Genomic DNA, 14,522 nt, shown 5'->3' on the forward strand with positions numbered 1-14,522 from the left:
TCTGGATTCCTTTTATTTCTTTCTCTTCTCTGACTGATGTGGCTAAAACTTCCAAAACGATGTTGAATAATAGTGGTGAGAGTGGGCAACCTTGTCTTGTTCTTGAGCTTAGTGGAAATGGTTTCAATTTTTCACCATTGAGAAGGATGTTGGCTGTCAGTTTGTCATATATGGCCTTTATTATGTTGAGGTAAGTTCCCTCTATGTCTACTTTCTGGAGAGTTTTTTTATCATAAATGGGTATTGAATTTTGTCAAAAGCTTTTTCTGCAGCTATTGAGGTGATCATATGGTTTTTATCGTTCAGTCTGTTAATATGGTGTATCACATTGACGGATTTGCATATATTGAGGAATCCTTGCATCTCTGGGATAAACCCCACTTGATCATGTTGTATGATCCTTTTAATGTGCTGCTGGATTCTGTTTGCTAGTATTTTGTTGAGGATTTTTGCATCTATGTTCATCAGTGGTATTGGCCTGTAGTTTTCTGTTTTTGTAACATCTTTTCTGGTTTTGGTATCAGGGTGATGGTGGCCTCACAGAATGAGTTTGGGAGTGTTCCTCCCTCTGCTATATTTTGGAAGAGTTTGAGAAGGATAGGTGTTAGCTCTTCTCTAAATGTTTGATAGAATTCGCCTGTGAAGCCATCTGGTGCTGGACTTTTGTTTGTTGGAAGATTTTTAATCACTGTTTCAATTTCAGTGCTTGTGATTGGTCTGTTTATATTTTACATTTCTTCCTGGTTCAGTCTCGGTAGGTTGTGCTTTTCTGAGAATTTGTCCATTTCTTCCAGGTTGTCCATTTTATTGGCATAGAGTTGCTTGTAGTAATCTCTCATGATCCTTTGTATTTCTGCAGTGTCAGGTGTTACTTCTCCTTTTTCATTTCTAATTCTATTGATTTGAGTCTTCTCCCTTTTTTTCTTGATGAGACTGGCAAATGGTTTATCAATTTTGTTCATCTTCTCAAAGAACCAGCTTTTAGTTATATCGATCTTTGCTATCATTTCCTTCATTTTTTTTTCATTTATTTCTGATTGATCTTTATGATTTCTTTCCTTCTACTAAGTTTGGGGTTTTCTTTGTTCTTCTTTCTCTAATTGCTTTAGGTGTAAGGTTAGGCTGTTTATTTGAGATGCTTCTTGTCTCTTGAGGGTAGGATTGTGTTGCTATAAACTTCCCTCTTAGAATTGCTTTTGGTGCATCCCATAGGCTTTGGGCCGTTGTGTTTTCATTGTCATTTGTTTCTAGGTATTTTTTGATTTCCTCTTTGATTTCTTCAGTGATCCCTTGGTTATTTAGTAGCGTTTTGTTTAGCCTCCATGTGTTTGTATTTTATACAGTTTTTTTCCTGTAATTGATATATAGTCTCATAGCGTTGTGGTTGGAAAAGATACTTGATACGATTTCAGTTTTCTTAAGTTTACCGAGACTTGACTTGTGGCCCAAGATATGATCTATCCTGGAGAATGTTCCATGAGCACCTGAGAAGAAAGTGTATTCTGTTGTTTTTGGATGGAATGTCCTATAAATATCAATTAAGTCCATCGTGTTTAATGTCTCATTTAAAGCTTGTGTTTCCTTATTTATATTCATTTTGGATGATGTGTCCATTGGTGAAAGTGGGGTGTTAAAAGTCCCCTACTATGATTGTGTTACTGCCGATTTCCCCTTTTATGGCTGTTAGCATTTGCCTTATGTATTGAGGTGCTCCTATGTTGGGTGCATAAATATTTACAATTGCTATATCTTCTTCATGGATTGTTCCCTTGATCATGATGTAGTGTCCTTCTTTGTCTCTTGTAATAGTCTTTATTTTAAAGTCTATTTTGTCTGATATGAGAATTGCTACCCCAGCTTTCTTTTGATTTCCATTTGCACGGAATATCTTTTTCCATCCCCTCACTTTCAGTCTGTATGTGTCCCTAGGTCTGAAGTGGGTCTCTTATAGACAGCATATATACAGGTCTTGTTTCTGTATCCATTCAGCCAGTCTATATCTTTTGGTTGGAGCACTTAATGCATTTACATTTAAGGTAATTATCGATATGTATGTTCCTATTACCATTTTCTTACTTGTTTTGGGTTTGTTATTGTAGGTCTTTTCCTTCTCTAGTGTTTCCTGCCTAGAGAAATTCCTTTAGCATTTGTTGTAAAGCTGATTTGGTGATGCTGAATTCTCTTAGCTTTTGCTTCTCTGTAAAGGTTTTAATTTCTCTGTCAAATCTGAATGAGATCCTTGCTGGGTAGAGTAATCTTGGTTGTAGGTTTTTCCCTTTTATCACTTTAAATATGTCCTGCCACTCCCTTCTGGCTTGCAGTTTCTGCTGAAAGATCAGCTGTTAACCTTATAGGGATTCCCTTGTATGTTATTTGTTGCTTTTCCCTTGCTGCTTTTAATATTTTTTCTTTGTATTTAATTTTTGTTAGTTTGATTAATATGTGTCTTGGCGTGTTTCTCCTTGGATTTATCCTGTATGGGACTCTCTGTGCTTCCTGGACTTGACTATCTCCTTTCCCATATGAGGGAAGTTTTCAACTATAATCTCTTCAAATGTTTTCTCAGTCTCTTTCTTTTTCTCTTCTTCTTCTGGGACCCCTATAATTCAAACGTTGGTGTGTTTAATGTTGTCCCAGAGGTCTCTGAGACTGTCCTCAATTCTTTTCATTCCTTTTTCTTTATTCTGCTCTGTGGTAGTAATTTCCACTATTTTATCTTCCAGGTCACTTATCCGTTCTTCTGCCTCAGTTATTCTGCTATTGATTGCTTCTAGAGAATTTTTAATTTCATTTATTGTGTTATCATTGTTTGTTTGCTCTTTAGTTCTTCTAGTTCCTTGTTAAATGTTTCTTGTATTTCCTCCATTCTATTTCCAAGATTCTGGATCATCTTTACTATCATTACTCTGAATTCTTTTTTAGGTAGACTGCCTATTTCCTCTTCATTTGTTTGGTCTGGTGAGTTTTTACCTTGTTCCTTCATCTGCTGTGTATTTCTCTGTCTTCTCATTTTGCTTAACTTAGTGTGTCTGGGGTCTCCTTTTCACAGACTGCAGGTTCGTAGTTCCCGATTTTTTTGGTGTCTGCCCCCAGTGGGTGAGGTTGGTTTAGTGGCTTGTGTAAGCTTCCTGGTGGAGGGGACTGGTGCTGGGGTTCAGGTTTGGGTTTGGCCCTGCCTCTGCACGTAGGTCACCCTCTGACATCTGTTCTTCGCCCAGACAGGAGGGGGTTAAAGCCGCGAGTGATTTGAGGGCTCTGGCTCACTCAGGGCCAGGGGGAGAGAGGGGTACAGAATGCAGGGTGAGCCTGTGGTGGCAGAGGCCAGCGTGACGTTGCACCAGCCTGAGGCGCGCCATGTGTTCTCCCGGGGAAGTTGTCCCTGGATCACGGGACCCTGGCAGCGGCGGGCTGCACAGGCTTCTGGGAGGGGAGGTGTGGATAGTGACCTGTGCCTGCACACAGGCTTCTTGGTGGCTGCAGCAGCAGCCTTAGCATTTCATGCCCGTCTCTGGTGTCTGCGCTGATAGCCACAGCATGTGCCCATCTCTGAAGCTCGTTTAAGCAGTGTTCTGAATCTCCTCTCCTCACGCACCCCAAAACAATGGTCTCTTGCTTCTTAGGCAGATCCAGACTTTTCCTGGACCCACTCCCAGCTAGCTGTGGCACACTATCCCCATTCAGGGTGTGTTCACGCAACCAACCCCAGTCCTCTCCCTGGGATCTGAACTCCAAAGCCTGAGCCTCAGCTCCCAGCCCGCACCCGTCCCGGTGGGTAAGCAGACAAGCCTCTCGGGCTGGTGACTGCTGGTCGGCACCGATCCTCTGTGTGGGAATCTCTCCACCTTGCCCTCTGCACCCCTGTTGCTGTGCTCTCCTCCGGTCTCCGCCAGTGAAGGGGCTTCCTAGTGCGTGGAAACTTTTCATCCTTCACAGCTCCCTCCCAGAGGGGCATGTCCTGTCCCTATTCTTCTGGCTCTGTTTTACTTTTTTTCTTTTGCCCTACCCAGGTATGTGGGGAGTTTCTTGCCTTTTGGGAAGTCTGAGGTCTGCTGCCAGCATTCAGCAGGTGTTCTGTAGGAATTGTTCCACATGTAGATGTATTTTTGATGTATTTGTGGGGAGGAAGGTTATCTCCACGTCTTACTCCTCCGCCATCTTGCAGGTCCTCCGTGAATCACTTTTTTAAACAGCTTTCCCACCATTGTTTATGCTAACATCTTAATTGAGATAAAATTCACATATCATAAAGTTTACCTTTTTTTTTAAGTTTACCTTTTTAATGTATACAACTCAGTAGTTTTCAATGTGTTAAAGAACTGTGCATTCATCACCACTATCGAATTCCAGAATATCTACATCACCCCCAAAAGAGGTCTCATTATGATGTGTTGAGGTAGGTTCATCAGTTGTATCAGATGTACCACTCAGGTGGGGATGTAGATAATGAGTGGAACCATGCATGTGTGGGGCAGCGCATATGTAGGAAATCTCTGTACCTTCCTCTCAATTTTGCTGTGAATTTAAAACTGCACTAAAACTATAATGTCTTTATAATAGAAGAAATCTCATGCCTATTAAGAGACATTTCTTACTCTCCCCACTTCCAGTCCCTGGCAACCACTAATCTACTTTTTATCTCTATGGATTTGTCTACTGTGGAATCATACAATATGTGGCCTTTTTGTCTAACTTCGTGCACGTAGCATAATGTTTTCAAGTTGTATCTATGCTGTAGTATGCATCCGTATTTCATTTTTTATAGCTGAATAATATTCCATTGTATGGATATACCACAATTGTTTATCTATTCACCAGGTGAGGGACATTTGGGTTGTTTCTACTTTTTGGCTGTTATGAATGTTTCTATGCATATCTGTATATAAATTTCTGTATGAACATATATTTTCAATTTCCTTGGGTATATACCTAGGAGTAGAATTACTGGGTCGTATGGTAATTCTGTGTTTCATTTTTTGAGGAACTACCAGAATGTTTTCAACAGAGGCTACACACTTGTACATTCCTACTAGTACTGAATGAAGGTTCCAATTTTTCCACATCCTCACAGATACTTGTTATTTTGCTTAAAAAAAAAAAATATATATATATATATATTTTTGAATTAGACTTGGAGGGTATTATGCTAAGTGAAATGTCAGACAGAGAAAGACAAATACCGTATGATATCACTTATGTGTGGAATCCAAAAAGTACAACAAACTAGTGAATACAACAAAAAAGAAGCAGACTCACAGATATAGTGAACAAACTAGTGGTTACCAGTGGGGAGAGAGAGGGGAGGGGCAATATAGGGGTGGGGGAGTGGGACGTGCAAACTATTGAGTGTAAGACAGGTTACAAGCATTTTTAGTATAACACAGGGAACAGAGCCAATATTTTGTAATAACTGTAAATGGAGTGTAACCTTTAAAAATTGTATAAAAAATAAATGCACAAAAAATAATATGTATATATAGGCATCTAACTGTGATTTTGACTTACATTTCCCTGATGACTAATGATGTAGAGCGTTTTTCTTGTGCTTCCTGGCCACTGGTATTTCTTTGGAGAAATGTTCAAATCCTTTACCCATTTTTAAATTAAATTGTTCGTCTCTTGTTTTGAGTTGTAAGAATTCTTTAAATAACCTGGACGTTAGATGTTTATTAAAGATATGATTTGCAAATATGCTTCTTCCATTCTGTGGGTTGTCTTTTCAGTTTCTTCATAGTGTCCTTTGATACACAGAATGTTTTATGCTTGCTGACATCTAATTTATCTATTTTTTCTTGAGTTGCTTGTGCTTTTGGTGTCATATCTAAAAAACAGTTGTCGGATCCAAGGTCACAAAGATTGACTCCTATGTTTTCTTCTAGGGGTGCTACAGTTTTAGCTCTTATTTTTCGGTTGTTGAGCCACACTGAGTTAATTTCTGTACAAACTGTGAGGCAGGAGTTCAGTTTCATTCTTTGCATGTAGATACCCAGTTGTACCAGTACCATTTGTTGAAAAGACTACTTTTTCCTCATCAAATGGTCTTAGCACCCTTGTCAAAAATGAATGGAAAATAACTGTATGGGTCTATTTTTGAACTCTACATTCTATTACATTGACCTATATATCTATACTTAGGATAGTACCACAATACTTTGATTACTGTAGCTTTAGAGGAAGTTTAATATCAGAGATGTAAGCCCTTCAACTGTTTTTTTTCCCCAAGATTGTTTTGGCTGGTCTGAGTACCTTGCATTTTCATATGAAGTTTAGAATTGGCTTGTCAATTTCTGCAATAAAACTAATTGGGATTTTGATAGGGATTGGATTGAATCTGTAGATAAATTTGCGAAGTATTGTCATGTTAACACTATTACATCTTCTAATCCAGGAACATGGGGATAGCTTTCCACTTACCTAGGTCTTCTTTAATTTCTTTCAATTATCTTTGGTGATTTTCAGTGTACAAGTCTTATACTTATTTTGTTGATTTCTAAGTAACTTATTCCAGGAGTCCCCAACTCCTGGTCCATGGACCGCTACCAGTCCATGGCCTGTTAGGAACTGGGCTGCACAGCAGGAGGTGAGCGGCGGGCAAGTGATTTGAGCTCCATCTGTATTTACAGCCACACCCCATAGCTTGCATTACTGCCTGAGCTCCACCTCCTGTCGGATCAGCAGCAGCATTAGGTTCTCATAGGAGCGCGAACCCTACTGTGAATTGCGCATGTGAGGAATCTAGCTTGCTCGCTCCTTATGATGATCTGAGGTGGAGCCAAGGTGGTGATGCTGGCGCTGGGGAGCGGCTGCAAATACAGATTATCATTAGCAGAGAGGTTTGACTGCACAGAGATAATAAATCAATCACTTGCAGACTCATATCAAAACCCTATCAGTGAGTGGCAAGTGAAAACAAGCTCAGGGCTCCCAAAGATTCTGCATTATGGTGAGTTGTATAATTATTTCATTATATATTACAATTTAATAATAATAGAAATAAAGTGCACAATAAATGTAATGTGCTTGAATCATCCTGAAACCATCCCTCCCCACCCCCATACATGGAAAAATTGTCTTCCACGAAACCGATCCCCGGTGCCAAAAAGGTTGCAGACCGTTGACTTATTCCCTTTGAAACTAATGTAAGTGGAATCATTTCTAAATTTCATTTTTGAATTGTTCATTACGAGTATATAGGAATATAAATAATTTTTGTATAATGGTTTTGTATCTTCCAATGTCGCTGAACTCAGTTATTAGTTATAATATGTTTTATTTTTTGTGTCTGTGGATTCTTTAAGATTTTCTATACATGAGATCATGCCATCTATGAATAGAGATAGTTTTACTTCTTTTTTACCTGGGTGTCTTTTTTCTCCCTTACTTAATTGTTAGAATCTCCAATACAATGTTAAACAGAAATAGTGAGAGTGTCATCATCAGAGAATCTACAAACAACAAATGCTGGAGAGGGTATGGAGAAAAGGAACCCTCTTGCACTGTTGGTGGGAGTGTAAATTGATACAGCCACTATGGATAACAGTATGGAGGTTCCTTAAAACACTAAAAATAGAATTACCGTATGATCCAGCAATCCCACTACTGGGCATATACCCTGAGAAAACCATAATTCAAAAAGACACATGCACCCCAATGTTCATTGCAACTCTATTTACAATAGCCAGGACATAGAAGCAACCTAAATGCCCATTGACAGACAACTGGATAAAGAAGAAGTGGTACATATATACAATGGAATATTACTCACCCATAAAAAGGAAAGAAATTGGGTCATTTGTTGAGATGTGGATGGATCTAGAGACTGTCATACAGAGTGAAGTAAGTCAGAAAGAGAAAAACAAATATTGTATATTAATGTATATATGTGGAACCTAGAAAAATGGTACAGATGAACCGGTTTGCAGGGCAGAAACTGAGACACAGATGTAGAGAACAAACGTACGGACACCAAGGGGGAAAAGTGGCCGGGGGGTGGTGGTGGGGGTGGGATGAATTGGGCGATTGGGATTGACATGTATACACTGATGTGTATAAAATTGATGACTAATAAGAACCTGCTATATAAAAAAAAATAAAATAAAATTCAAAATTTCAAAAAAATTGCATAATATGGGAAATATAGCCAACATTTTATAATAACTATAAATGGGGTATAACCTTTAAAAATTGTGAATCACTATATTGTACACCTGTAACTTATATAGTATTGTACATCAACTATACTTCAATTAAACCATGCAAAAAAAAAAAAAAAGAAATAGTGAGAGTGAATATCCTTGTCTTATTCCTGATCTTAGCAGGAATACTTTCAGTATTTCACTGTTAAGTATAATATTAGCTATGGGCTTTTTATAGATGCTCTTTATAAGGTTGGGAAAGTTTATTTCTTTGCTCGTTGAATGTTTCATCATGAAAGGATTCTGAACTTGGTCAAATGCTTATTCTGCATCTATTGAGATGACCATGTTTTTTTCTCCCTTTATCCTATTAATATGGGTGTATTACATTGATTTTTCATATGTTAAACCAAATTTTTATCCTGGGATAAATCCCATTTGATCATGGTGTATAATCCTTTTTATATATTGCTGGTAATTTGGTTCTATTGGCTAGTATTTTGCTGAGCTTTTTGCATCTATATTCAAAAGAGATACTGATCTGTAGTTTTCTTGTGATACCTTCCTTGAGTTTTGGTTTCAGGGTACAAACTACTCTTTTTCCATTTAAGTTTTGTGATTATAGTTTAAACATACCTCAAAATTTGCCTGCACTTCTTGTACATATCAAAAATTTTTTTACATTGCATTTTTTCCCCCTTAAAGTCTAATACCCATGTAGTCTATTTATTGAGGATGGGAATTTTTTTTTTTTTTGTCCACACAAAGTGACATCTAATACGACAAGGGGAATGGATAGTTACACACTGTTTATATATGGTATAATGTTTTCCTATCATGACCCCCACATGTTTATCTTATGGGCAAAGGCTTTCTTCTTGTCCTAATCTCACCACTCTCTTGCTACTAAATTCTTACCACTCCATTAAAGCCCACTTCACATATTACTTTCTCCATGAACTTTATCATAAAGGGTCTCTCTCTCTCTTTCCTCTCAGCTTCTATACAACTTATGTTTGAAACTTTCAATAATCCATCTCTACATATGTTTTTTTCTGTAGACTTTTGTGGACAATTTTTGTGTATTTTTCTTCCCTGAGAGATTTCTGATTCTGTTTTATACTTCCTTTATTTCATCAGTAGTATCTAATATTTAGTTTATCCTTAGTTCACATTCAATATATGTTGTTTTTATAATTTTCTTAATTCATCCTCGATAACACACCCAGGAATGCCATTAGATATATAAAATTATTATATTTATAATGACACCATCTTTAAGCTCATCAAGCATAAATTAATACTTGTGAATTTTAATATATGCCAAGAATTTCCACCCAGTCAACAATTATCTAAACAAATTCAAAGCATGTAAAATAAATCTTTTTCATTGAAAGTGTATTACATCATTTTAAGGTATGGCACAATGAGAATTAGAACCTGGAAAAAATAAATTATATAATGGGTATTTACTTAGAAAAAATCTCAAAGTAAACTTATGCCCTTTCTCCCTTATAGCAGCTCGCTTTTCCAAGAATAAATGTGAGTACCTGGTGTCAGCAGCACCACTGAGGTGACAATCAGGGAGCAGATGACCAGGATGACAAGCAGTGCGATCGCTATGCCTTTCCAGTTTCTTTGTGGAGGATTACTCCCCACCAGCTCCTAAAGCAACAGCAGGAAAGAGAAACTCTGTGAGTAAAATAAGGAACTAAAATAAGCCAGTGGATACACTTCATTCAAATCAAGAGCTCAGGCGTATTCTCATCCTTGAAGCTATGATCAACTCCTTTCTCTGCCCTCTGCCTCAGTGTCCAAAGGCCCCAGGTTCTCTTCTCTATCCCATGGCAAAGCCTTATCTCAAGAAGAACTGGATATTATGTTTACAGCTTTTGTGTAACTTAATGCTTCTCCACCCAATAAACTAGATTCCACAGCATAGGGTGATTGTGGTGTTTCTTATTACAGCCAACCTATTAAGCCCCATCAAATCAAACCCAAGTACGATGAATTTTCCAGCCCTAAGACCTCTCTCATCTTTCTCTTCATTGACATCCACATTGTTAAGTCCTATTTCAGGCTACCAAATTCAAACATTTATTTAGCACATACTATGTGCCAATTTTAATCAACGTTTGCCTACTTCTCACCATCCTGGGCCTTTTCTTCCTTCTATAGTTCCTCAAACAAAGCTGTAAGACTTCCTAGGTCTTGCTAGTGCACTGGGTAACCCCCTACCCCTTTTCTAGGTTTAGTCCCCTCCAGGGGCCGCATTATAGCAGGTGTTGGGGGTATGAGGGGGACCTGGAGACATTGCTAAAGAATGCTAAAGGTTGAAAAGATCTAGGAAATTAATCAGGCATATTGGCTGCTGAGACCAAACTTTCAGTTCCTTTCAAATTAGGATGATTATATAATTTACAGTCCAAACTAGGATCATTTGCGAGACAAAGGGGGTAATATTAATAATCAATAAATATAATAGTTACATACCAATAATTATTATTATTAATTATACAAGAGCAACTGGGACTCTCCAGGGCAAATTAAGTCATACGGTCACACTGCAAATGAACTACTGCCCCTTCTGCCTATACATAGATCACAAAATATTCTCTCTTATAGCGCCCACTATTGCGACTCGCATTAACTGCGAGTCAAAATGCAATAGGATGGAGATGGCCTCAAAAAGTAGGCCATCCATCCAAGGCTGAAATTCATTAGAATGTATCAGATTTCTGTAAATCAAAATATAGATAATATTGAACCATGGGATAGTAAATAATATTTGACATCGAAATATTTAATATTGGCTATCTAGGTTATAGCATCAAGAAAAATTTGACTCCAAACTATTAATATTGGCCATCTAGGTTATCCAATTAAGAAAAATTCTGAGGACCATTAAAACCTTAGCAGGAAAGTGTTCTACAGCTTTTAGAAATTTCTACCAGTATGCTTGTTTGCCATTGAGAACTGAATTTGCCTACTAAAAAGTGGCTTTTCAGCACTTAAAAATAAGACTAAACATGAGTATGAAATTACGACGAAAGGTTATACTGAGTCAACCTCATTTCCTATTGGATAGGGTTTTCTATGGGAGGAAGTCGCTGGCCAGTGACAAGAAGTGATCAGATCTCACTGATTCAGCAGCTTTTCATTTCATTTACAGAGGAAATAAGCCATTCTCACCAAAGCTGTGAATAGCATAAATCTTGCAGTAGTACTATTCCTAAGACCATGATAGTGTACGTGATCTCCCACAGAACCGAAGTGGACATTTCTCAAACACTGTTCAGATTAAATCCCAGGGTAACAATCAAAACCATAACGGTTTCATACTCAAGACTGAATCTTATCAAGATGAAGAATGATGAAATTAGTGGTATTGTCTTCATCAGCTCAAACAATGGATATCTTTCAAATCTTGTTTCTAATAATAATAATCTAGGATTCTAAAATTTGTTTTAAATATATCTATTAGATGCACTGATAGAAGTTTATATGAAAAAAAAAAAAAACCCTAAGACTTCTGCTTTGCATCAACTTCTTGAGCAGCCAGTAGCGTAACTAATTTCCTTGCAAAAGTGTACTTGAATGATGTTACAGTGATGTTCCCAGTAGGTCCCTCCCTGGCCCAAGTACGCTCACAATATGGTGTCCAGGTCTAGGCTGGATATTGTCAGAGATAACGATGGACAGAGTGTTTCTACAAAGAGGACCCGAAGACAGAGACATTGCAAAATATGTCATATGAAGTAAGGCTGAAGGAAGGGTTCAGACTCAAAAACCAAATACTTAGTCTCTGTCTATTTGAATTATCACATGCCAGACAGAGGACTTCTTCTGCATAGTCCAGATGCCAGAGTTAGAACCAAAAGGAAATTTCACAGAGACAGAATTATGTATCAAAAAACCTTCAGAATTTCTAACTACTAGTATTGCTTCATGACAGAATGGGCTGCTTCACCAGGACGTAAGCAGGGTGGATGAACAGCTCCCAGGGATCCAGGAGGGCGAGCCCAGGGAGGAAGGTGGATATAAGAGATCTTAAAAATGTCTAACACAGTGTACATTCTATGGACACACAGGGCAGGGAAAAGAAAGATGAAGAACCATGAGGTGGCTCCAGTAAGTGGGAAAATGAATGAAAGGACAGTTCAGAAAGAGGACAAAGACTCTGCTCCCTGCATGCTCACTGTGCTAAGAACAGAAAAACAATTCAGGGTATATTACTAGATGGATGAATGCACAATAGGATAACCAAACAGGCGTTGATAGCAGAGCCCACTTAAGTGAAGTGATTCTGGATCACTGAGGCCATTTTTTAAGTAGAGATGAACCACACTTCTTTCAGGTAACATTCTTACTTTTAAAAAGCAGAGTAGGGCTTCCCTGGTGGCGCAGTGGTTGAGAGTCCACCTGCCGATGCAGGGGACACAGGTTCGTGCCCCGGTCCGGGAGGATCCAACATGCCGCGGAGCAGCTAGGCCCATGAGCCATGGCCGCTGAGCCTGCGCGTCTGGAGCCTGTGCTCCGCAAAGGGAGAGGCCACAGCAGTGAGAGGCCCGCGTACCACACACAAAAAAAAAAAAAAAAAAAAAAAGGCAGGGTAATTTTACCCACAGAAATGCAGACACTCTTTAGCCAAATTTCATTTTCAGAGTGCAGGTAATTTATTTTTTTAACTACACAAACAATATTACTATAATAATAATAGAAAACGAAGAGGAGAAAAAAAAAAAAAAAACACGAACCATCTTGCTAATGGTTCCAAGAAAACAAAAGTTTTCATTTTTCCATCTTCCTCTCCAGTCCTGGTTGATATGCATATTTAATTTTTACACAGGTAAAACCAGAACATATATCTGGTTTTTGAGTTAGAATGCAGGTTAACAGTGAAAATCTAACTTGAACATCTAATTTGGCATCCCAGATTCAGACTTCCTCATCTTAACTTGCAGGAGTTGAATTATGGAAAATTTGAGTAGAACTGTTCTTGCTTCCCATGAAGGGCAAGAGAAGTTAATAAATTATCCCCTGAAATGTTGAGCTTCAGTAGTGTATCTCTCAACAGAATTACATATTTTTGCCTAGAATGATGAGATTGAGGCTGTAATATATTCTCTGTTCTGTTTGGTAATCATGCATATCTTACAGATGCAATAAAATGGAAAAGCATGCTTACAATTAAACACTGGCCTGAGAAGGTGAACAAATCTCCCATCCATCTATCCATCCATCCATCCAACCATCCATCCATTGATATTTTATCCAGGCTTACTCTGGCAAGCCCTGTTCTGAGACCCTGTTATGGCACTGTTATCAACCCGACAAGTCCAAAAGCTTTCATTTGTTCCATATTCCTTTCTTGTATTCTAGTGCAGGGATGGGGGACAAACAATAAACAGATAAACACACTAAGGGAAGAAGAAAAAAACAGGACCAAGGGGGTCTTGTCACCTCTTTGTATATAAAAAGGTCAGATAGACTTCCTAATAAAGAGACATTTGAACAGAAACTGAAAGAAGTACAGCTGGGAAGAAGCACATCAGACTGCTGTTGACTGAACTGTGTTCCCCCTTAAATCCATACGCTGATGCCTTAAACCTCAATGTGATGGTATATGAAGATGGAACCTTTGGGAGGTAATCGCGGTTAGGTGAGGTCATGAGGGTGGGGTCCTCGTGATAGGGTTAGTGCCCTTATAAGAAGAGACACCAGAAAGCTTGCCTCCCTTCTCTCCACCTGTATACGTGGAGAAAAGGCCGTGTGAGGACACAGAGAGAAGGTGACCATCTTCAACCCAAGGAGAGAGCCCTCACCAGATACCACAGCTGGCATCCTGATCTTGGACTTCCAGTCTCCAGAACTGTGAAAGATAAATCTCTGTGTTTAAGCTGCCTGGTCTATGGTGTTGTGTTATAGCAGCCCCAGACAGAGTAAGACACAGGTTGACATCTGAGGGCAAACAATCCAGGTAGAGGTAGAGGCAGGAATACAGTCTGTAAGATAGTGTGTGCTTTGGTGTGGAGGACAGCAAAGAGACAGGGGCCAGGGTGGCCATAGTGATGTGAGTGAGATGACCACACTGAGCAAGGAGGGTGGGAGTCTGGATGTCACAGTTCAGGAGAGTAGGGTCTGGATGCCACAGTGCGGGTTGGCTTTTCCTCTGAGTGCAAGGCATATGAGACAGCAGTGCATGAACCAGACTCCCACAAAAAGATCCCCAGGGGAGCTGCTTCATGGAGAGCAAAGAATATGGAAGCAAGGGTGGGCCCAGCAGGGACCCACTAGGAGGCCAGGGTGATGGAGGTGTGTCCCAGGTGGTAGTGGTACAGGTGGTGAAAAGTGGTTGATCCTGGGCACGTAATAGAAAACGTCAGTCAA

General features: G+C 39.0%; 1 protein-coding gene across 5 annotated transcripts in view; it reads right to left on the reverse strand.

The window, feature by feature from the left end:
• DPP6 (dipeptidyl peptidase like 6) overlaps window positions 1–14,522 on the reverse strand; it is a 1,028,806-nt gene that overhangs the window by 397,409 nt on the left and 616,875 nt on the right. For all 5 annotated transcript variants that reach the window (XM_033408228.2, XM_033408227.2, XM_033408230.2 and 2 more), the window contains exon 2: window positions 9,683–9,797. In XM_033408228.2, the coding sequence (XP_033264119.1) occupies window positions 9,683–9,797 (115 nt within the window). The remainder of the gene's footprint in view (window positions 1–9,682; window positions 9,798–14,522) is intronic.

Source organism: Orcinus orca, chromosome 9 (genome assembly GCF_937001465.1).
Source record: "Orcinus orca chromosome 9, mOrcOrc1.1, whole genome shotgun sequence".
Lineage (NCBI taxonomy): Eukaryota > Metazoa > Chordata > Mammalia > Artiodactyla > Delphinidae > Orcinus > Orcinus orca.